Source organism: Populus nigra, chromosome 17 (genome assembly GCF_951802175.1).
Source record: "Populus nigra chromosome 17, ddPopNigr1.1, whole genome shotgun sequence".
Classification (NCBI taxonomy): domain Eukaryota; kingdom Viridiplantae; phylum Streptophyta; class Magnoliopsida; order Malpighiales; family Salicaceae; genus Populus; species Populus nigra.
In genome coordinates, this window is record NC_084868.1 from 7,941,172 (window position 1) to 7,964,689 (window position 23,518).

General features: G+C 33.8%; 3 protein-coding genes across 3 annotated transcripts; 1 reads left to right on the forward strand and 2 right to left on the reverse strand.

The window, feature by feature from the left end:
• Positions 1-1,906: 1,906 nt before the first annotated feature.
• Positions 1,907-9,420, reverse strand: LOC133677079 (kinesin-like protein KIN-5D). The gene is made up of 23 exons (XM_062098917.1): positions 9,026-9,420; positions 8,585-8,793; positions 8,357-8,486; positions 8,093-8,254; positions 7,507-7,983; positions 7,219-7,316; positions 6,976-7,132; positions 6,809-6,878; positions 6,648-6,724; positions 6,509-6,562; positions 6,338-6,418; positions 6,144-6,255; positions 5,604-5,690; positions 5,347-5,522; positions 5,108-5,269; positions 4,918-5,025; positions 4,595-4,753; positions 4,399-4,482; positions 3,787-3,992; positions 3,564-3,665; positions 3,381-3,490; positions 3,157-3,305; positions 1,907-2,943 (listed from the first exon to the last, which is right to left on the reverse strand). Exons 2-23 carry the CDS (start codon positions 8,758-8,760, stop codon positions 2,719-2,721), a joined length of 3,162 nt encoding a protein of 1,053 aa, XP_061954901.1. The 5' UTR covers positions 8,761-8,793; positions 9,026-9,420; the 3' UTR covers positions 1,907-2,718.
• A 4,085-nt stretch (positions 9,421-13,505) lies between these two features.
• LOC133676867 (large ribosomal subunit protein eL13z-like) lies at positions 13,506-15,744 on the reverse strand. The gene is made up of 5 exons (XM_062098647.1): positions 15,607-15,744; positions 14,850-14,965; positions 14,560-14,693; positions 14,001-14,159; positions 13,506-13,916 (listed from the first exon to the last, which is right to left on the reverse strand). The coding sequence occupies exons 2-5, from the start codon at positions 14,956-14,958 to the stop codon at positions 13,695-13,697; spliced, it is 624 nt and encodes a 207-aa protein (XP_061954631.1). The 5' UTR covers positions 14,959-14,965; positions 15,607-15,744; the 3' UTR covers positions 13,506-13,694.
• Positions 15,745-19,826: 4,082 nt separating this feature from the next.
• LOC133677072 (pentatricopeptide repeat-containing protein At2g37320) lies at positions 19,827-22,137 on the forward strand. Its single transcript, XM_062098911.1, has one exon. It carries the CDS (start codon positions 20,153-20,155, stop codon positions 21,731-21,733), a length of 1,581 nt encoding a protein of 526 aa, XP_061954895.1. The 5' UTR covers positions 19,827-20,152; the 3' UTR covers positions 21,734-22,137.
• The last annotated feature ends 1,381 nt before the right edge of the window (positions 22,138-23,518 follow it).

Sequence of the window (23,518 nt, forward strand, 5' to 3'; positions counted from 1 at the left end):
CCACTTTAGTGCCACGTAAGCCCAGCACTGTCACTTCATCACCACGTCATCCTAACACTGTCATTTTAGTGCCACATCATCCTAATATTACCACTTCAGCACTATGTCATACCATCACCATCACTTCAACGACATGTCATCCCAGCACTGCCATTTCAGCGTTGTTGCCATATCATTGACATTAAATTCCAGTATACTCCCAGGCAATCTAGTTAATAAAGCACTCTACCTTTTGATTTGTTGAATTTACTTTATCTCGTTTTGCACTTGTTATTTAAGGTTTTAATTAATAGTACTTTTGTGCCTAAAAAACATTCACGTTGCATTTCATATCTATTATTTTTTCTTATCAACCTCTTTCTTCATTTATATTGAGCATCTAGTTCTCGTTGGTAATTACAAAGCTTGCCAAAAATAGTGGAAATCATGACATTATGTTTAATTAATTATTTACACTTAAGGGTCTAGCATTGTATGTTTAAAATTTTCCAATGTTTTATGTTCTTGATTAATCTCCACATTAAAATAAAAATAAAAATAAAAATAAATTAGCTTTATTTTTGTATTGTAATTTCACTTGCAAGAATCATTTGTGATCACAATTTCATTTCTAAGTTAGTGTTACATGCATTTGTGTCATGAGTCCTAACAGAATAGAAGCCCCCACTTTTGACAACTGTCATGACCCTTGGATATTTGAAATGTGGATTTGGGACATAGATTAATTCTTTGAGTGGCACAACTTATCTAATAATAGAAAAGTTAGATTTGTTAAGATGATGCTCATTTGGTGCTCTACCCTAAAGACCTAATCCTAGTAGTGCCCAGATTTATAAAGAAGATAATGGAAAACAAGTCATTAATGAAATGTCTAGCTTGAATTCAGAGGTTTAGTGTACTATATGTCAAGGTTTCGGTCATATGTTCTTTAATTGTACCTCTAAACTCTTAGTCATTCAAGAATATAAGGAAATAGGTGATAAAAAAAACTATTATGTGTAAGTGTCTGAACCTAATCCTAAGAACTTTAGTGATCTAGATGAAAACAATGTGCAAGGAGAAAGACTTAACACTATAAGTCCACATGAGTCTGAAAATGAGGAAGAAGTTTTAGAAAACTCTTTAGTGGAATTGCCTAAAGATGTGAATATGGTCTTATAAGAGTCTCATGATATTAGTCCTTTTAAACTATCTGATTCCCCACCCCCTCACGTTTGATGTCCAGTACATCAAATATTTAGAACAACATGCTCATCACCCTTCACGTTTGACATCCAACATTTCATAAGTTTAAAGCAACATGTTAAGATCCATGATCCTTTACCCCTGACACGTGATGATGAAGATGAAGATAATCCTGACTTATGGTTATATCCAAACTATATCTATTAAGGCTTCCAATAGTGTTTTTTCCACTTCACATTTCCAATCATATAGTGTTCATAGTTATGAACCTAGAAAGCCTATAGGTCATCTTTCTATGTCTCCTCACCTTAAAATGTCTGATTCACCTGAGTCTTTTGCATGTAGAATTCATAATTTGCATATTGAGATCATAAAACAAATTCAAGCAAGTAATGAACAATACAAATTTTAAGCTGAGTTACATAAGTATCATGATGCACTTAATGTTGGAGGTTTTTTCATGTTACAAATTAGACTTGAATAGTATCCTTTGAAAACCATTCATAAATTGCAAGTGAATAGTGTTAGACCATTCAAATTGTTGCAAATGATTGAATCAAATAATTATGTCATTAAATTGACACTAAACTTTGATTATTAACTCTACTTTTGACATAAAGAACTTCGTTATATATAAAACACAAAAGCCTATCTTTAATGTTCCTTTTGAAACCCTTGCCCCATTATCTTTCTATTTGGCACAAAAGAAACATATTAATACTACTTTGAATGCACAAATTGTTTTTATCAAAGATAATGAATTTTAGCAAATCCTAATACATGGGCTAGATGACCAGATTCAGACTATACTTAAATTATTAGAGAGACATCACAACAGCTGGAAAGTTGTTTTGGGGATCACTATTATAGCGGTATCGTGACTGACTGACTGGTACGCCGACAAAGAGTTGCAAGAGGTCATTCTGCATCTGGATAATATACAGTTCCAGTGAAGTCATTAGCACTGAAGATCATCAAGAAGAGTCAGAAGACTGTTCAAAAAAGAGTAAAAAGTGTTATTCTACAGAAGGAACAGTGTTGTAGGTAATGCAGCATGGAAGCTTCCTTTGGATAACAATTTCTTAAGAACAAGTACATATCAAGCACATCCAACTGAATTCACTGTGATATCATCTATTTCATAGTAATGTGCCAATTAGCTGTAGCTCAGCTTACACCATCCCATCCCCTGCAGAATTTGGGTTGCAGTCTCCTGGTATATCAAAAAATAAATTAAACTAGAAGGTAGTTGACATTTAAACAACTCGAATCTGATTTCCATGTTTACTTGGCTGGTAGAGGCTCAAACAAGTTGAACATTCATTTAGCCGTTAGGACTAGTGCAGAGCCTTAGATGCTGTGACTCTCAACAAAATGAAACTTACTGGAAGTTGGTGAAGGGAAGAATTGGAAAATAAATTCTTGTTCGACAGAACTGAACGATTTGAACGCTACTTCCTGTAGATATTCTTCTGCCAGTATGTGCTTACTGATCCTGTTTCTGTGTCGTTATTGTCTGTCAGTTTCTCCACCTCAGTTGATGGCTGTGAGAGTAACTCTCGAATTACTAAAGGGGTGACCAGACTCACAGACATCTGACAGAATATTTTGATCCCCAGATTCTTGCTGCACTGATGAATCTCCTGAAAATGTTCTTGACAACTTTTGAAATGTTGGGTTTCTGAGTTCTTCAATAGATTCTGTGCTTGGTGTATTTGATGATCTCATTTCAAGTGTCAAACAGTAAGGCTCATCCACCTGTTTTGTGTACATAAATAAATACCCGTGTATATTTTGAAATTAGCAATAAGATATGACCAGAAAGTCAAGAAACTCGTTCTCTTTTTTCTTAATTGGTACCTCAGATGAGTAATTGTTTGCCTTTGAAATTACTAAAAGGCCAATGTATTAGATGCTCTGCACGGTTAAAGAAGGATGTGCTGCAAACAATCAAGTTCCTCAAGATCTTACCTTGTATTCATCCAGAAAACATTGCCCAGCTTCCTTGATCTTAAGAATTGTGTGGTAGTGATTGCTTCCCGATCCTTTCATATCTTCAAAAGAAGAAACAGAAACGGAACGGATGTTCTTATGTGCGTCATGATCTAGTTTCAACAAATCTGCAAGCATTGTTTCTTCAGCTTTTCATTAAAAGTTGTACAAGGATATGAGTTTGTATGCAAAATGAAACTCACTCTCAATGGAGGAAAGAAGAGACTTGTATGCAATGCCAGTTTCTTCAAGTGCAGATAAAGCAAAAGAAGAAACTTTTGATAGGATCATGCCGCTGGTTTCCAATTCATTCCTAATAAAACAGGCCAATAAAATATCAGATACTTAACCAGAAACATACAGAACTTTTCAAGAGTATTGCTTACCTGGCAATGGAATCAAGAGAACCAACGTTTCTTTTCTGTAGATCAAGAACTGATTCTTGGGCATTCCTTAACTGAGAAACACCCATTCTTGCCTTTGACATACTAAAAGATCAATAATAAAAATAAAAATGGGATATACTAGAGCTCCAATAGAATGCTTAAGCTTAGGAAATGCAGAAAGAAATCCCCATTTTATAATAATTGTTGTGATGTAACTGGATACCATTGTTGAAGGCATTTTTCAAAACCATCCTTTCCGTTATCCATCACAGCTGTAGCAACAAGATAGCTGGTTGCTATTGTTTCCATGTGAGTTGTCAATTCAGATTTAACAGAACAGGAAAAATCTTGCAGATTTGACATCTCGTTCTGTAGCTTGCAGGTTCTGCTGGCTGTACTCTCCAAAAGGCTATTAATTGCTGTTTGAACCTGAAAAGAAAGAACGAAAGAAAGAAAAGCCTAATTAATAAAATTAGTCCAAATATACATAAACTATAGAACTTTTGAAGACGAGAAGGCCTGCACAGACTTATCTGTGGGCTAATGCCAAAAGAAACTAAAACAGTATTTGAAGAAAGAGGGGGAGGGGGGTGGGGTGATTTGGTTCATTCGCTGATTTTTTCCTTTGATCCAATGAAACAGCACAAGTAGGAAGCTGATGATTTCCAATGAATATATTTAAAGCTATGAGCCATGATTTGAAATTCAAGTTACAGCTTTATTGATTCCATAAAGTCTTCATTACTAGACATCCGACTTCTTTATCACTCTACAGCATATAACAACAGAACTCATTGGTCTATTCTACAGTTGAAATCAAAGCATAGGCGCAAACCAGGTTTTTCTTCCTGTCATTTGATATATCCAGAAGCTCAGCTACTTTTTCCAAGAGTTGCCTTTTCTCAAAAGCAGCGCAATCCTACAGATGCAAGTCAGTTTATTAGATGGTAGGGTCAGTTAAGTAACCTTAAATGGAAGATGTTGCACCGAAACTAGTGTGTATTAAATGAAAGAAAAAACAAAGTAACCACCTCAAACTCCTTTGCAAGATCATAGAGTTTCTGTCCATTTATTTTTTGGGTCCCTTCCATAATTCGGGTCAAACTAGAAGTGTGTGTGCCTAAAGTCTCAAAGAACTTCATCATAGCTTCAGACATGGATCTTGTCAACTGCAGTGTTTTGGAATGACCCTGTAGACAATTTCATTTCATGGAGGAAACTAATTTGATGAAAAAGCGATTACCCACAGCTCAACAAATACTAAAATAAAAGGAAAGGAATAGAAGAATCAAATAATAGAAACAACAATTTGGTCCTAATGCACATCACTGAAATAAGAATTTCAGTCAATAACCTGGCGTTGCTGTTCTGCAAATTCAGCAAGCTTTTCCTGCTGATTAAAGAGATCCCTTTGTACATCATCAAGAATGTCATTTATCTCCAGAAACTTCTCTTCCAAAAGCTGTGTAAAAATAAAGGTAAAGCACACAGACAATAAGATTCCAATCAACAGGAGCTTCATTAACATAGCAATCAATACCTACACCAACAAGAGCAGAAGAATTCCTTGACACTTCTGAAGTCAAATTTGAAAATGCTGATCGATAATTCATATCAAGCTCTTCAGATATATCATCCAAAGATTTAATGCTAGATTCATGCGTGTTTTTTAGATGTCTGACTTGGGTTGTGAGTTCTTGAATACCCTGCAAGTAGCCAAAACCACTAGCAAACTTATTTAAGTCATGTCTACTAAAAAAGGACATGCACAGAGACATCCTACCCCCATTTTTTTAGACAGAGAGTAATTGAAATCTTTTTCCATTGATTTCAGGTGCTCCTCCTGTTGTGTTACGGAGGCTGAAACAGTTAGATGCAAAACATCAAGTTGCTGAGCTAATTGAGTTTGGAATTTCTGGACAAGAATTTTGTTCCCATTTTCCAATTTGTCCTGCAGTTCTGTAAAGTGTAAACCAGAGACAGAGTAAGATGTAAGGATTCACTTTTTGGCATGTATAACATGTAAAACTGAGCACAGACCAAGTTTGGAAAACAAGTTGGATGCCTCAGAAGCTGCATGCTCCAGCTCTTCCCGCAGCTCCAATGCTTGTTTTGTAAGGGATTTTTCTAAAAAGAATATTAACAAACATTATTTTTGGAAAGTTGTCATAAACATAATCAGAACTGTTTCTTTTTTTTTTTTTCCATTAAACTCTGAAAGCAAACATATAAGTAGAGGTGTCTGGCTTGAGACTGCTCATAAAACAGGTTTATTCAAGTTTGTTATACTGTTATGATTTCAATTTCAATACTATATGTTCTTCCCATTCAAGAAATTGCCATGTATTATCAAAAAAGAAAAACAAAAAAAAAAGTGTTCTTGTGGTAATGTTATACCAAAAGAACAAAGGAGACAGAGAAGACTGACGAGCATGTGCTATGTTCCTAGTTTGCTGGCCTAATATTTGTCCCCATAAACTCTTCTTGTGTCCTTTCCATTTGAATGTAACAAATTAGGATAAAATATTTATACAAGTGATGCTGAAAATTTCCTAAGAATTCCAGTGGCCTTTTTCTTACCGGATTGGAGAAGATGAGAAATCAAGTGCTCCTTTTCTTTTATCATTGCATTTGCCTTTCTATTTCTGCCTTCTATTTCGAGCAAAGTATTTTGAGTTTTCTCAAAATCTTTCTGCAGTTAAAAATTATAAGAAAAGGGTTGATTGGTCCTGTCAGAAAACTAAATATTTATCACTTTCAAAGGGTTCATTTACTTGTGTCATTTGGAGTTTTTCACTTAATTCAGCTGTCAAAGTTTGCTGCTTATCATAAAGCTTCTGAAGCCGCATGAGTTCCTGATCAAAGCATAATTTGTATTATTTGCTACACCTTCTATATAATACATGGAAAGATTCCGGCATATTTCTCCAAAATAAGGTGTTTACCTTGTCTTTAAATACTAAGTCAAATTCCATGCTCTTAATCTGCTCAACCAAGGCCTACACAAGAACATGCAAGAGATAATACAGCGTCTCTTGAGTATGGCAGTCATAACAATGGTGAGAAATCAACAAAATTTTGTACCTTCCTCTCAACTTCTTCACTTTGAAAACGGTTGTGTGGTATATAAATGCCATTCTTCTCCCTTTCAGCATATATTTCTGTCCATGGAAACAGAAATTATCCCCGACACATTGATGACAATTAGGTTTTTATCATAGTTTAACAAAATAGCTCTTAACAACCTTGCTTATGGCGGTCTATCTCTTTATACAGATCCTTGATCAACTCAGATTTGGCCACCCTCTGATTGACCTAGAGTAGTAATAAGATGACATTGTTATTGTTGGTTCGAAGATGAGAAGGAAAACTAGAAGACATGGGATGACAAAACAGGAAACAAGTGAAGTACCTCTGGTCTGTTCTTGATTTTTTTGGCACGATGAGCATAATCTAGAGTGTTGAGTGTCTCTTCCAAAGAATGGATAGATGGTGATACTGTAGCAATTATGCACGTCTTTGTGTTCCCACCAAGCGAATCTCTCAATAATCTTGTTAACTTACTGTCCCTGTTGTTACAAGAGTAACAAAAAAATCATTATACTAAGATTTCAGCAGGGCATTCTCTGTTACATTAACTGCCAATATGATGTACCTGTATGGAACATGTCCAGAGTGTTCAACTAGTGCATTAATAACTCGACCGAGCGTAAGCAAGCTTTTATTGATCTCCCCAGCTTCCCTAACTCTTCCCTATGAGATTGTGTGTCAAATGAGAAGATGCCACAATATAATGGAAATAGATTACAATTACAATGAAAATGCCAGTCACGCATACATGGCATATAAATACCACAGAAATCATATGCTGAGACAGGAGGCACATCTAAAGCAATTAAAATACATAACAAGAACGATAATGGTAACTTTATAGTGTCCATACCTCTTTTGCACCAGACCGCACTACATTCTCAGAACCAGCAAGATCAACAAGATTAAGTTTTCCGCACTTCATTAGCTCCTCCCCATTGGAAGAACTCTCTTTGACATGAATAGTGATGGAAAATATAGTGTGAGAGCGGCTGCTTTGCATATTGAGCAGAGAGTCAGCATTGTGCCGTTTTGCTGACCCTTTCTCCAAGATTTTATATATTCCATCTGCAGTGCAAACAACTTCCTGCTCCAAACCCCTTATAAAAACACCACCTCTACCATCTTCCATGAGGGCTATTGGCTTCCTGAACTTGTCATCCGGTCCATTTAAACTTTCATCTGGTGCAAGCAGGTCCATTATGTCTTCATTGTAAAGCTCTAGAAAGGTAACTTTCATGCTATATTCCTCATTTCTAGCTTCAAGAACATCAAGAATTTGCTGAACTGCCCTTGGAATTATTCCTACATCACTAGGAAATTCTCCACTCTACCAAAGAAAAGGAGAAAATAGATTAATTGAGATGCAAAAGTACTCAATCAAAACTAGTAGAAAAAAAAATTATGAAGGCCCCCATGCAGGCAAACTATTCAAGAACCTCTACTTCTCCTACTCTGCCGCCTTCCATTGTGTAAGTTTTTCCCGTTCCTGTCTGACCATATGCAAAGATAGTGCAATTGTAGCCCTCGAGAACTTCATTCACAATAGGAGAGATGGCTTCATCAAACAGCTCTTTTTGCTGCGATGTAGGACCAAAAACCTAAACCAAAATATATAAAGTAGAATTAAAAATGGCAAACATAATGCATTAATCAACACAGCTTAAGTTTTCCATTTCAAGAAATACAATAAAGAACCGAACCTTGTCAAAGGAAAAGGTTTTATCTATCTGCTTATAAGCTGTGTTTTGGACCACAGAAACTTCACCTTTACCCTCATTGCATGAAATCACTACAGGTAACTTTAGCTGCTTCTCGTCGTCATTTAATGGCCTAGATTTTTTGAACATTAATTATTGGTATTAGTAGTATTTCAACACTCCAAGAAAGCATGCAATAAGTAGCAAGAACGCGTCAAATAGTTTGCTTACCTGCAACGCAGAATGACCTCCACATTGACTCCTCTATCAGGCTTGATATTCGAACTCCACAGGTCCATCGATAACGAATCCCTCAAGCTCCTTCTCACGCTAGATCGCGGAGTTTGAGCTGGAGAGAGCAAGACTGTATTGCATCTCTTCTGCTGCTGCGACTGCGAATAGTCCATAATTGATTGATCTTCAACACAAATTCCCACTCGCTGCAATGATCTCACAAAAAAGAAAGTCCTGTTAGAAAATTCACAGAAAAAGTAAATAATTGATCTCCTACTAAAAAAAGTCCTACTTCATGATCATTAACCAAACAGCACTAAATCTCTGTACCTAATAAATAAATTTAAGAAAAAAAGATCGGAACGATCAATCTAAGAAAGAAAAGGAGAAACTAATGTGAGAAAAGTGAATTAGAGTCTAAGAAATGAATATTGAGACCTGGATGGTGTTGTATACAAAATTCCACTCGAGAAATCAGCTTTCTATCATTTCACTGTCTGCGAGAGAGAGAGAGTTACGGGGTGAATTGGGATTGGATGGCGTTATTTTTGGGTTCAGCGGAGAGAGGAGGGATTTTTATTTATTTTTTAAAATTCTTAGACTAAAGCAATAAATGTGAAGGATTTCATTCCTTTCGCTTCGCTTTGATATTGTGATGTGACGATGCTTTCAAGGCTGAGGAGTTGAGTTTTGAAAGTGATTTGTGGTTTGAGGAGTGCGCGCGCTTCTGCTTCTCCATGAAACGGAGAGTATTGGTCACTCGTTGATTAGTGGCAGGCAGCGTGATAAGTGTGATTAATTACACTGATGTGCTCCTCAAGAATTACTTCCCATAATTAACAGCACCAGCAACAACTCCCGCCGAGAGAGCGAGAACACAGCAAATCAGGGATTACAACCGTAAATTAAGGATTTGCTACCGTAATTATCATTTAAAAAACACCATTAACAACACAAACTATATTTTTTAAAAACAAAAATAAACCATTTTCAAAGTGTATAAAGAGAATTTGTGACTCGTTAGGGTTATATTATACCACTCTCTTGTCTGAACTCTGAACAGACCGGCAATACATGAGGAACGCCATGACTACTGATCCTTTTTGGCTAACAGAGGCTGCTCCACATGTTTTCCGACATCAATGAAGATCGGATCGCCACCTTCACATTAGTCTCTCTAATGGATTATCTATTATATAGATTCTATATCATTTTTTCTTACTTCATTAAAGAAATTTTTACTATTATTTTTTTTAATTTGCCCTGGTGCACGCTTTGACTGTTCTAGTGAACTTGTCGCCTAAACATTCGTGAGATTCTGCCAATAAACCGAGATGCCTTGAGATCAATTTGTCTCCATTGCCTTGCTTGTCTGTGTCTAAACCTGATTTTTTTTTTTTTTTTTCGAATGAAAACATAAGATTCAAACTAATCTTTTCGGTAAATTTAGTCAGTTTTAATTATTTTTATTGTTTTATTCTTTTTATTCTTTTTTTGGGTTAGAAATTAAAAAAAAACAAAAATAAATACGAAAGTACCCAAAAAAAAAAGCATATCTCGGGTTGAAATTGGACCAAAAATTAAAAGTCACAGGCAAAAATTGAGTTTGAGAGTTTTTGGATAATAATTGAGGGTTGAATCAAAGAAGAAATTAAAGAAAATAGCTTAATTTAGTTTAATTTGGCTAAAATCAAAAGAAATTGCAAGTTCAAGGATGTGTTTGAAATAAATAGCCAAGTTAAAAAATCAATTAGAAGCTTAATTGAAGAAGAAAATTGAAGTCAGAAGTCCATTTTACTTGAAAATGAAGGATTGAAGAATCAAGAACTAACATGAAAGCAACGGAGAAATCAAAGGACATTGTAATTTAGTCAGGGATGAAATTAGAAAATAGAGAAAAAGGTGAAACTATACCAAAAATAAGAGAATTGAAAATCTAGGGATTGAAGTGCAAAAGGTATTGAAATAGAAGGACAGATATGAAGTTTGGCGTAATTCCAATGGAAGAAAACGTAAAGAAGTTGTTTCAAATCAAGTAAAACGGTGTGTTTTGCTCGGAAAAGAGAAGAAAAGAATTTGAATATTCAAAGAAAATGGTCTTAATTTTCCAGAAATTCAGGGCTTAAAAATACATATAGAGAAGGTTGATCTTCTACTGATATTTCTCCCTAATTGAATCATTTGACAACATAAAAAGGAAACAATATATTCTCCAGTATGCTAGCAGCAATTATAATGTAGAGAGAGAGAGAGAGAGAGAGAGAGAGCAAATAGAAATTTTGGATGATTTTAAAACTAATTAAACTGTATTTTAGATGGTCAAATGATCTAGTGTTCTACTAAAATCCTTATAATGCATTTTTATTAATAAAATAATTTATCATGAAAAGATTAAGACAAAAACAATAGTCGACACACACACGCACATATAATTTTAGATAATTTGCTTGACAAAACCATCGATATCAGAAAACAAGAAGAACCATAACATCAAAACACTATTGTAATATATTTTTTCATCGTTAAAAGCAATACACTTATTATGTCCACATATAAGTTGAAATTATACATTTTTAATCTATTAGGTTTATAACGAGCAATTTTAACTGTATTTTTAATATTAAATAATAAAATTAACAAAAAAATAATTAAAAAAAACCTAACTTACTATCCGAGTTATAAAACAATAATAATTTTATAGAAAGTAAATAAAAAAATATAAATCATAATTTTCTATCGAACTCAATTTTAAAAGATTTGTTTTGGTTTGCATTTTATGAAATTATCATAGTCTCATGACTTGGGTTACGAGTTTAGTCAGTTAACTTTGGTGGTTTTTTGTGTTCTTTTTTAATTGATTTTTTTTTAATATTACCCTTGAACATTGGGTTGATTGGAAATTAAGTTTTATAATTTATTTTTATTTATTTTATTATAGGGTTATCCTGATCTTATGACTCATATTTGACAGGCTAACCTGAGTTGACTCGATATATATTTTGAGTTGAATTTTGTTTTTAATTTCAACATTTAATATTGGGTTGATTGAGAATTGAGTTTAATAAAAAAAAAAATTATATTTGTTTTCTACAGGGTGTTATGACCCGGATAGCAGATTTAAAAGGTTAACCCAAATCGATCTAATATGTTGTCATTTTAATATTTTAAAAAAGATGACTTGATTTCTTTTTAATTTTTAAGTCAAGTTATATTTTTATCAATCATTCGAATGATCTTTAAATCTATCAAGTCAAATAGATTAATTTTTATATAGTTTAATTTTTTATTTTGGAAAAAAAAAACAACATCTAAATAATTTTATTATTATTTTTTAAAAAGTGATTCAATCCACGCAATGATCTAATAATACCTAATAGATCATGAAAGATTTACCGAGGATGAAACACGAAACAGTTCATAAACGTAAGCCAAGGAAGTGAATCAAACTACACTTAAATTGTTAGTGCTACAAGCACAAGACATATAACTAAAGAAGTGGCGCTCTCTCTTTTACTGAGAATTAGCGTTAGGTTTCGGCAATTTCTAAGAGAAAACCACTGTTAACGTGGGAATTGAGAACCATAGCAGCTATCTTACTAAGCTGCCACATATAAACACCAAGCCCCGCACTTTCTCCTGCTTTGCAGGGGTTGCAAGTTGTACCAGACCTAAAACAAGCGCCCAAAAGCAAAGCTGAAAAATTAACATGTACAATTTCATCCTCAAGTTTGTTTTCCTTCATTTCCATTCTTCAATGTTGGGTTTAATAGATATTCAACCTCGTAATTATTTTAATTTACTTTCTATATAGTTATCCTATGTAGTTATCCTGATCTTATAATTCAAATTTGACAAGTTAACTCTGGTTGATTTGAATTATTTTTTATTTTTTTATTAATTGATTCTTTTTCTCAACTTTATCCTTCAATGTTGGGTTGATTAAAAATTTAGGTTCATGTTTTTTATATGTTTTCTATATGATTGTCATGATCTTTTAGCCCAGGTTGTGAGTTTTGCGTGTTAGTCAGGTTGGCTCAGTTTTTTTTTTTTAATTGGATTTTTTTTTCAATTTCATCACTTAACATTGGGTTGATCCGAGTTTAGGCTTTCAATTTGACTTCATATTTTTATTTATTTTTTTTCTATAGAGTTATCATAGTCTCGTGATCCGAGTTTGGGAAGTTAACATAGGTTAACTCAAGATATTTATGTTTTTTTAATTGATATATTTTTTAATTTAATCCTCCAACATTTAAATAATTGAGAATTGTATTTAATATTTTATTTTATTTTGCTTTTTATGGGTTTATCACAGTCTCATGATTCAAGTCATGAGTTAGCTCGGTTGCCTAACGATTTTTATTTTTTTTGTTTTTTTTAATTTTATTCTTTAATATTGAATTGATTGGGAATTAAACTTCATAATTTATTTTAATTTAATTTTTATAAAATTATCTTAATTTCATGACTCAGGTGTCGGGTTTTGTTGGTTAACTTAGGTGGTTTTCCATCCTTTTTTAATTGAATTTTTTTTTTATTTCATCCATCAATGTTAGTTTGATTGTGAATCACGCTTTATAATTTATTTTGATTTTTTTTCTACACAGGTATTTCAATCTTATGACTCAAGTTTAACAGGTTAATCCAACTTATTTTTTTATTTGAATTTTATTTTAAATCTTTTTGATTGAAAATTATAAACTTAATATTTTTTTATATATATAATTTATCAGCATCTTAAGAACTAAATTGAAGATTTTACGAGTTAAACCTTTTAACAAAAGCCGTTTATCCTGATACACATTCGGTTGAAATGCACAAGTTCCAATCACGCCTGAAATCGACACACCTATCAGAACTTGAGCAGAAAGAACCAGCCAAGATGCTATCAGAACTTGAGCACTGCGAGTCACATCAATGGGGCAAGGGGAACGTTGAATAAATTAAGCATGTCCACAAACTAAGAATCCTTGCTAAAACTCGATTGACATTTTAAAAAATTATGGTCGAGTCTACAGGTTGGAAACCAGTAAATTGAACCCAGTTCAAGATGAAACAACAAAATTCCCAGTTCCCACTCAAAAATCCCCTTGACAGGGTCTAACTTCTACTTCTTCTCTTCCTTCTCAGCTTCTGCAGCCCTCTTCAACCTGGCACCAACATGGCGTGCATTTGTACGCTCCACTCTAAGCTTGTCATAAGCCTTGAATGACTTCATCTCCTCAGTGACCTTCACAAGCTCCACGGATGGCTTCTCACATGCAATAGGCATAATATGTCCTTGTACTTGAGTAGCAGTTGCCAGTTCCTCAGGAGCAGAATCACCAGCCTGCAAGAATACATGTATAAAAATGAAATTCCAAGTGGAAAACCAGTCAATCATCATATTAGTCAAGCATACCCAAGAAAATACCTTGAACTTGCGAGCCCGTCTTGGGAAGACAACCAATTTGGCCTTGTATGTTTTCAGCCTCTGAATGTTAGCCTGGAGTCCCTCCAGGGAGTGATTCTTGCGACGGTGATCAACTGCAATTCCTATTGTCGGAGCAAGTTTCTTTGGAATACCAGCAGCCTGGAGAAGGAAAAGGAAATGGGTATTCATCCCACAAAACTAAATAAAAGTATCCATGGATGACATAGAACCACAAGTACCCAATATTACATAGAAAGTGAACAATTCCCAAGACCCTTTCAAGGCCTAAAACAAATTCACATATCCTCGATCAAAAAGAATACTAAATGCACATATATATCCATCTTCAATTACAGTTATCACAAAACACTTCAAGTACAAATATGAAACTTGGCATAGATAAACACAGATCTCATACGAGTGTAAAATAGAAACACCATAAACTAGAGCATTAAGCAAATGCATGCAATTTGTTCTTCAATTAAGCATTTTGGAGACTCGAAGATGATTAAACATGAAAAGGTACTCTGCAGAATCAGGAAAAGGAAAACCAACTAACCTTGAGTTCTTCAAGAGAAAACCCCCTACCGGCTCTCACTTTCATGTTATACTTCAAAGTCTGGCCATGTACAATGGGTCGAAGAGGTCCAGCAGTAGGTCGAGGAAATATTTTGACCGCCTTCTTCTGACGAGCTAAAATGATTTCATAGATAACACAGACATGAATATTGTTAATAAAGGTACTTCCAAATGAGGACCCTAGAAACAATGGGTGCAGCACATGTGTATATAGGGACCAGAGACGGGTAAATTCCATTACAAAATAAAGGCAAAGTAGAAGCTACTCACCAATGCGTCTGCGAGTCTTTCGAGCTGGTTGGTTAAACCATGTCTTGACATAATTTTGCCAGTGCTTCTTGAAGTGCCCATTTGGCACAACATTGTTATGCTTAACCATGTCTTACCTGAAAGAGCATGCGAGTTACAGAGTTAGAAAAATGACAGTCTGTACCATTTAAAAACTGATAGGAATCAAGCTGACAACATGAAAAAGGTAAAACTTAAGCTAACTATAATACAAGCAGAGTACAATCTCAATTAGTTTCTATTGAAACGCCATGAGCCCTGAAGTTAACCAATACAAGTCTTCCTATTCATTCATAGATGAAAATAAGAAACCAAAAAAAGCATTAAACAGCAGGCTGCGAAGAAAGCATCACTGAACAACAAATATAACTCATGATCACTACAGCCAGTTCCACACTCACTAGTAGAAACTTAAAACTCTAGCCTATTGTTCAATCATTCCAAAGCATTGAGAGTTTAAATATTGAGATGAAACTAGCAGTTAAAATCTCTCCAAACATTCTAACCTAGAAAGTAAGCATATGTAAAACAGTAAGCAGTGCTTAAAACTCATCAGATCCAACAATGTCCTTCGTTCGAAAAGCAAACAAAATACAAGACAAATATTACCCCAAGTCCTGGGTTACTTGCAAAATACAAAAAAAAAAATCATAAGAATTCAACAGCGCAAGAGTGTGAAAACGAAAAATCAAAACTCAAGTGAAAGGGGAGAAGCTAGGAGATGTGAAGGGAGAGATACCTGTTACAGTCTACAGAGAGAGGCGCGGTGCGGCTGTCAATGAGAGATGAAGGCCTACGGTTTTTTAAGGGTTTGAGTAAAAAAGAAAGACCTATTTTTGGGCCCTAGGTTATGGTTTTCGGGGTTCGGTTAGCGCCTCTCTTCAATGAGCTCTTCGGAGTTATCGAACTCGGCCCAGCTCACATTAATCCTTCGGAAACTTGGACGCTGTGTGTTTTTACTGCTCATGGTCAAGGGTGTGGTTCGGGTCGGTCCTAAAACAGCTTGATTAACTTTTAGCTAGGCCTAGGTTCTGGCTACGGGCTTTCTGGCCGGGCTTTTGGGGCCTTCAGAAAAATAATGAACAATTTTAAAATTTTCTTAACATAAACAAATATGACGTCATGAAATAGTATATTTGTGTTTATTTTAACAGACAATATGAACAAATCAGACTGAATCAGTATTTTATTTTGTCTAAGCAAATAAATAAATAGAAGGATAAATAAAAAAGGTGAATTCTAAAATCTACAAATTTATGGTATTCATGAGTAACTGGTGGTGTTTTTTTTAGCTATTCTTTTGATCTACTTTAAAGATAAAAATAAATATAAAACAAGAGAGAAAATATAATTCATAACCTACAAAAAAAAATATAAAAATATTTCTACTTAGAATTTCTCTCTCATATTTATATTTATTTTTTCTTTAAAATAGGCCTAAGAATAACCACCGGAATATCACTAGTTACTTTTTAAATGCTATAATATTTCTTTACAAAATCAAAAAATGCTAAATTTATCTATTAATTTCAATTTAAAACACCAAAAATCCAAGAAACAATATTAATTTCGAGTCTATATTGAAATGCTAAAAACCCATAAACAAAAATAGAAACTCTAATTTTGATTTGAAAACAACTAAAGAAGGCAACTTTAGCTTGCTTTTTCAGTTTCAATTTTGTGCAGTCCCAAATTTAAAAAAACTATGTCTGATGTCCAAGATTTTCATGACCAATTAAATTATATTTATTGGGCTTATGCCCAAATTAAATTAACAAAATAACTTGTTTAAATATATCTCATGGGTTTTACTTTAATATTTCTTTAATTAATGATATTTTGAGTAATTTTCATATTAATTTTTTTAAAATATCATTTAGATAAATGACATTTAAGATAAATTGCACTTAACCTATCAATAAATAGATAACAAATTCACTAAATCAACAGAAAAAACAGAGAAGAGAAAGGAGAAAACATATGATAAGAGAAGAAAAAAAAACTAAGACCAAACACAAATACTAAAAAGTTCTCTTAAAGAAATTCAAGTCTAACATGGAAACAATAGATCAAAATCCTTTCCTTCATCAAATTAAATAAAGCTGAATTTATACATTACATGATTAAAGTTTTCGAGCATATATGAATACTCTTTATCAAATCAAATCAAACAAAAATTAAACATCACATAGTTAAAGCTTTCAAGTTTCATTGAATATTTTTCATCAAATCAAGTTAAGATCTCACATAATTAAAACTTTTGGAATCGTATGAATACATTTCCATCCAAAGCAAGATCTAGATCTGACTGTTAATCAGAGAATCCATGCACATGAAGAACACTTAAAAAGAACTTTCACCTTTTTCTTATAAACAAATTCTTTATTGTAATTTTATCACCATTTTAGTGTATTTTTAATAAACAAAATATACGAGTACAAGATTTTAGAGTCTATTAAGGAAACAAATGATTAAAACTCCTTCATCTTGTCAAATAAAGTTAAATTTATACATTACACTGTTAAAGCTTCTAAGCTCATATGAATACTCTTCATCCAATCAAATCAATCAAAATTTATGCATACATCACATAGTTACAACTTTTAAGCTTGAGTGAATACTTTTTATCTTCAACAAATCAAGTTAAGATCTCATATGGTTAAAGCTTCCAGACTCATGTGAATATCTTTCCATCCAAAGTGAGATCCAAACCTGACCATTAATCAAAGGATTTATGCATGTAAAGAGCACTGAAGAGTTTTAACCTTTTTTTGTAATCAAATTTATTATTGTAATTTTGTCACCATTTTAGTATATTCTTAATAAGTGAAATTTTGACATGCTTGGTAAGACAATGTTCTCCTCTTATCTCTCGAGCTAATAGGTACCATTTAAAATGAGAAATATGAAGCATATTAACCATTATCCAATCAAGTCTTAAGTTGTTGAAGTGGATAGCTTGTTAGTCATTCATTTAAGGACTCAGTCTGGAAAGTCCAAAATGATCTCTTCATTAAGAAAATTCACCAAAAGAGGAAAATGGAAAGTAATTTCCTCAAAATATGAGTTTAGAGACTCTCTTTCTAGATCTATAATAAAAGATTGAGATTTCACTGTATGACTCAAGCTCAAGCATGAAATAAAAGTCTAAATCTCGTTTTGTTTGTCTATGTTGCTCATATTTAAAACTTTTTATCTGAGATGCTTGTCTGGTTTGGGTTTTAAATCAAACCATAAGGAGATTGACATGAAATGACTCAATCAACTTTACGGGTCTAAAAGCAACATAAGAGATTGATAAAAAGTATGCATTGATTAAAAAATTTCAAAACAACATTTATTTTATAAATATTAAGGTAATGACATGTTGGATTGATCTGTTAATCTATCAAATTCGCAATCTAGGTCATGTATCTAATTGGATTTAATAAATTCATTTTTTAAAACTATTCTTTATTTAATTATAATAGCAAAAATAAGCAATCACAATAAATCAAATAAATAAAAAAAATGATCATGACAGGTTGCATAAAAACAATAATTGTTCGAGAACAAATAAAAATTATATGGGATTTCATGAAATAACAAGTATAAAACATTTTCAATTAATCCAAGAATTTAAGAAATCATATATATATATATATATATATATATATATATATATATATATCATCTAAAAAAAAAGGTCAGATGTGCCGCCTTGAGTGGTTTGATGTGCCCGAGCCATTTTTTTCTTTGCAAACATGTTATTCGCTCTTTTTTTGTATAAAAAATAGATGACATGTTATTTGATGTCCAGAATCTGATAACCACAGAAGTGGCCAAAATAATAGAAGGATGAGGTTTGACTTCAAAATCCATTTTCAACCTATTTTTAATAATAAACACCTTAAAAAATCAATTTATCAATAAAAAAATCCCTAAAAGTTTCAAAAACACAAAAGTTAACTGAAAAGTTTTTCTACCAACCCCGATCTATTTTTTTTTAGATAAGTTGAAGATTTAAAAAGATGGTGAGACTTTTCTCATCAAATGAAACATGTTGACACCAAGAACGACAAGTTTTGTCATTGAAAAGTGACCATTAGTGAACTTTCGTTTTTTCTTATTGTTTTTCGGCGACTCTCTTTCCTTTCTTAAACTTAGTGACTACAATGTCAAAAAATAAAGTTTTGAATTAAATTATTTAATTTCTAAACTAAAGGGATCGAAAGGTAATTATCAAAATCCAAAGGCAATTCTAAGTAAAAAGGAGCTAACACAATTTTTTTTTATGAAGGACCTTCCATTTGTTGCATGTTTCAATTTTGTATCTTGATTTTTAATCTTTCTCAAACACTAATATCAGATTTCTTTTTGTGAAATCGAGTAACAACCCAATAACAGGAAATTTTTTTAGATTTAGATAACCAAGAAAAAAGTAGAACAATACAAATTATCAATCTCAAATCTCAATCAATACAACATTGAATGATCTATTTGAAAAGAAAAAAAAATCAATGACCGAAGGCGAAAAAAAGAAGATAAAGGACCACATTGGACACCATATTTGTTTTTTTTTTTTAAAAGGCATTTCATTTTTTATTTAATTTTGATCCTCTTATTTTCAATTGCTTGTAAACAATAAAATCAGATTTTATTTTACAAAATTAAACATCAACCAGCTACTAAAATGTTTTTTTTATAATTACGATAATCATATAAAAACAAATCAAAATAAATTATTAACCCTAAATTTTAATTAACAAAGTATCAAAGAATAAAATTGAAAAATAATGATTAAAGTAGGAAAAAAAAAACAAGAAGAAGAAGAAGAAGAGAAACTATGAATCCACAATTATTCTCCTCACAATCCACAATGTATCACTGATATCATTTAGTTTTTTTGTTTTAATTTAATTTAATGTAGATAATAGATTCCATACCAGTAAAAAGACATATTTTGACACCGAGGTTTCACTGTAACTCAGAAGTGAACCGAGCAGCATCTTTATGGTGAATAAGCTTGGGTTCGAAACCGAATCCACGTCTTGATTATCAAGAAGACAATATATCCGGGTATCTTCTCAATTCTTTGAAGGAAAAGGGAGAATACAAACCACAATGGAACAACGCTTCGCAACAGTGAGCACCATATATACCTGAATATTTAGTTCTTGTAACTTGAGCAGATTGTGTGAAAAGGTACAGTGATCAAAATGTATTTTCAAATGACTTTGGGTCATCATGAGTAAGAACCCATTCAGCAGTTTAGTTGGATATGCAAGAATTTCTCATGGGTCGGCATGAATATTGTTTCTCTTCAGACACGATTGAGGAAGAAAATCCCTTATGCCACACACCTTTTCCAAACTCTATCACAGCATAGGCCTTTCTCTTCTCACAAATTCAGACGCACAACTCAGACCAAACGTTTAGACAAGGCACTCAGTATTCTAGACATTATAACCCCCAAAACAACCGCCCCAACAAATGGCCAGAACCATCTTCGTGTCATTCAGGACTTCTTACGAACACATTCAAATAGAACCAGTGAACAACGTTTGAGCAACGATTTCATATCTCCGAAATCAGATAATGGAGACTTCAGCGTGTTTGATGAAATTCTTGAATCTTCTTTTATAAACAATGATGAAGATTCTAATGCTACGAGCTTGAGTTTCGATGCGAGTGTTTTGTCGAATGCTGTGAGTTCTTGTGCATCCACGCGGGATCTTCGCAGTGGTATTCAATATCATTGCTTGGCAATAAGTACTGGCTTTATCGCCAATGCTTATATTGGAAGTTCTTTGGTTACTTTTTATGGCAAATGCGGTGAATTGGATAATGCTTACAAAGTGTTCAAAGAAATGCCTGTCAGAAATGTGGTGTCATGGACGGCCATCATTTCTGGGTTTGCACAGGAATGGCAAGTTGATATGTGCTTACAGCTTTATTGTTTAATGAGAAATTCAACGCTGAAACCCAATGATTTCACATTTACTAGTCTTTTGAGTGCGTGCACTGGCAGTGGAGCTCTTGGGCAAGGTAGAAGTGCTCATTGTCAAATAATTGAAATGGGTTTTGTTTCATATTTGCATATAGCCAATGCTCTTGTATCAATGTACTGCAAGTGTGGGAACGTCGAGGATGCATTTCACATATTTGAGAACATGGTTGGCAAAGATATAGTGTCATGGAATTCAATGATTGCTGGCTATGCTCAACATGGGCTAGCAGTGCAGGGGATTGGGCTTTTTGAAAGGATGAAGAGTCAAGGGGTAAAACCTGATGCTATTACTTTTCTTGGTGTTTTATCTTCATGTCGACATGCAGGTTTTGTTGAAGGAGGAAGGAATTACTTCAATTCAATGGTTGAATATGGTGTGAAGCCAGAACTAGACCACTATTCATGTATAGTTGATCTTCTTGGTCGTGCTGGATTACTGGAGGAGGCTAAATATTTTATTGAAAGGATGCCCGTATCTCCCAATGCTGTTATATGGGGTTCACTAGTATCTTCCTGCAGGCTTCATGGGAGTGTTTGGATTGGCATACAGGCTGCAGAGAACACGCTGTTGCTGGAACCAGAGTGCGCTGCTACCCACGTGCAGCTGGCAAATTTGTATGCCAGTGTGGGATTCTGGGATCAGGCAGCTAGAGTGAGAAAATTGATGAAGGATAGAAGACTTAAAACAAATCCTGGCTGCAGCTGGATTGAGATCAAGAATGAGGTTTATAGATTTAGAGCAGAAGACTGTTCAAACACTAGAGTAAGTGAAATACATAATGTTTTGGATTGGCTGGTAGATCACATGATAACTTTAGGACGTGCGCCTGAAATGCAAGAGGTCAGTGAAGCTATACACGATAATGTGTGTCCATAAGCTCCCATCTTCATCAGTAGTACGCCTCATGCAAAATGACCCTTGTGTGTACTTGTGTTAATGTCTTGTTTGTGGGAGCTGCACGGCGATGTCAAGATAAAAACCTGGGTTCTAGGTGGGTGGCCAGCAACGGATTCTGCAGCGGCGGTACCATTTTGTCCAAGACGTTGAAAGGTGAAAACACTTGTTTTTGCAGCAAAAGAATGGAGCTTAATTTGATTGTTCTCAACCTTCGTGGAGTTAGTTGCTTGTCTTTCAAGCAAACTGATCTCATTTCCACCATCTTACTTCCAATAAAACAGCGCTTATTTAAGGTTCAGTCTCGTTTTTTTGAAGGCTTCACATCGTCCAAATTGGATTTGTAACACTTACGATATCTTATAATTCACATTTCAATTCTTCCATTCCTATTCAGCATACCAAAATTCAATATGGCGTCTAATTTGGGCACTTCCAATGAGATAAGGGATAGCTGAACAAGTTTGTTTGCCTCAGGTAACATTCTGGGGGATGATTCTCCGTCATTATGCATCGTTTTATGCCTGTTATCAAGAGGAACAAGAGGCAAAGAGGGTTTTTATTTTTATTTTTTTCTCCCGTTTTCTTTTCCATTTTTTTCTATAAAAAAGTTCGAATTCCAACAAATATCTCAGAAAAAGACGAATATCCAAAATGAAGAGGATTTTCGGGGATGGTATAAAGGGCTTGCAAAAGAGAAGCAATAGGACTCTTGCTGGAATGGAGAAAGAACCTCCAATAATACTCTGTACTGGAAACAGCCACCAGTTAATGTTATTCCATGCCAATTACAATCAAAAGGTTCACCTCTCGAAATTCTGGGAGAAACAAGAATACAATAGCTGCCAGCTTGTATTCCTTACATGATAAAATTTGGAACGTTAAATAAATTTAAGAAATCGAAATGTTAGGTTAATTTGAGAATTATTAGGATTTGGACACCTGCAATCACATTCCAAGGAATGACCTCAAGAAATTATACCACTTTTGTAGCAGTTAATGCAAGAGACAGCAATCTGTAAATGTCAAAGAAGCTCCCAATTGCAAAATGCAACCACAAAATCTGGGTACCATATCAAACACCAAAGCAAAGTTCAGCCTATTTATGGCTTGATTCTACCATGGCAAAAAATTAGCCAAGCACACTTTATTTTAGTCCTAAACTCAGATTTGGGCATCAAGCACTTACTGAAAAGCAGATAGGTGAAAAGAAACAAACAAATCTCTGGTACAAGCAGGTCTACAGACATAGACAAATCCAATAGCTACAAGTCTCGATCAAGCTGCTAAAGGGCTCTCGGTAGTTCACAATCAACCAGTAGTATATTAATAATGTTTGCTGCTGCAAATAACTCAGAGTAGCAATGGCTTTCTGATGATATTCCATAAGCATAAATGAAAACATATGCATTCAATGTCGTCAACAAACAGAAACGACCTTCCTTTTTCCCCCTTCTATGGGCCGATAGGAAACTACTTGCAGTATCAAATACTAGAGTCTTCATATTGAGAACATAAAGGAATTAAGGTCCCAAAATTGCTTCAAAATAGTACATGCTAACAGGATCTTGAGACAATTTATTATGTTTTATCTCTAAAACTGAAAAGAACAATAATCATACATTGAAAGAGAAATCTTCAACAAGAAGAATTAATTCCACAAGCACCTAAAAATTGAACAATGTACTGCTGCATGAATCATTTAAAACTGAAACTGGCAAAGCATCTTGTAAATCTCACTACAACATTAAACAGTTTTACCGATGG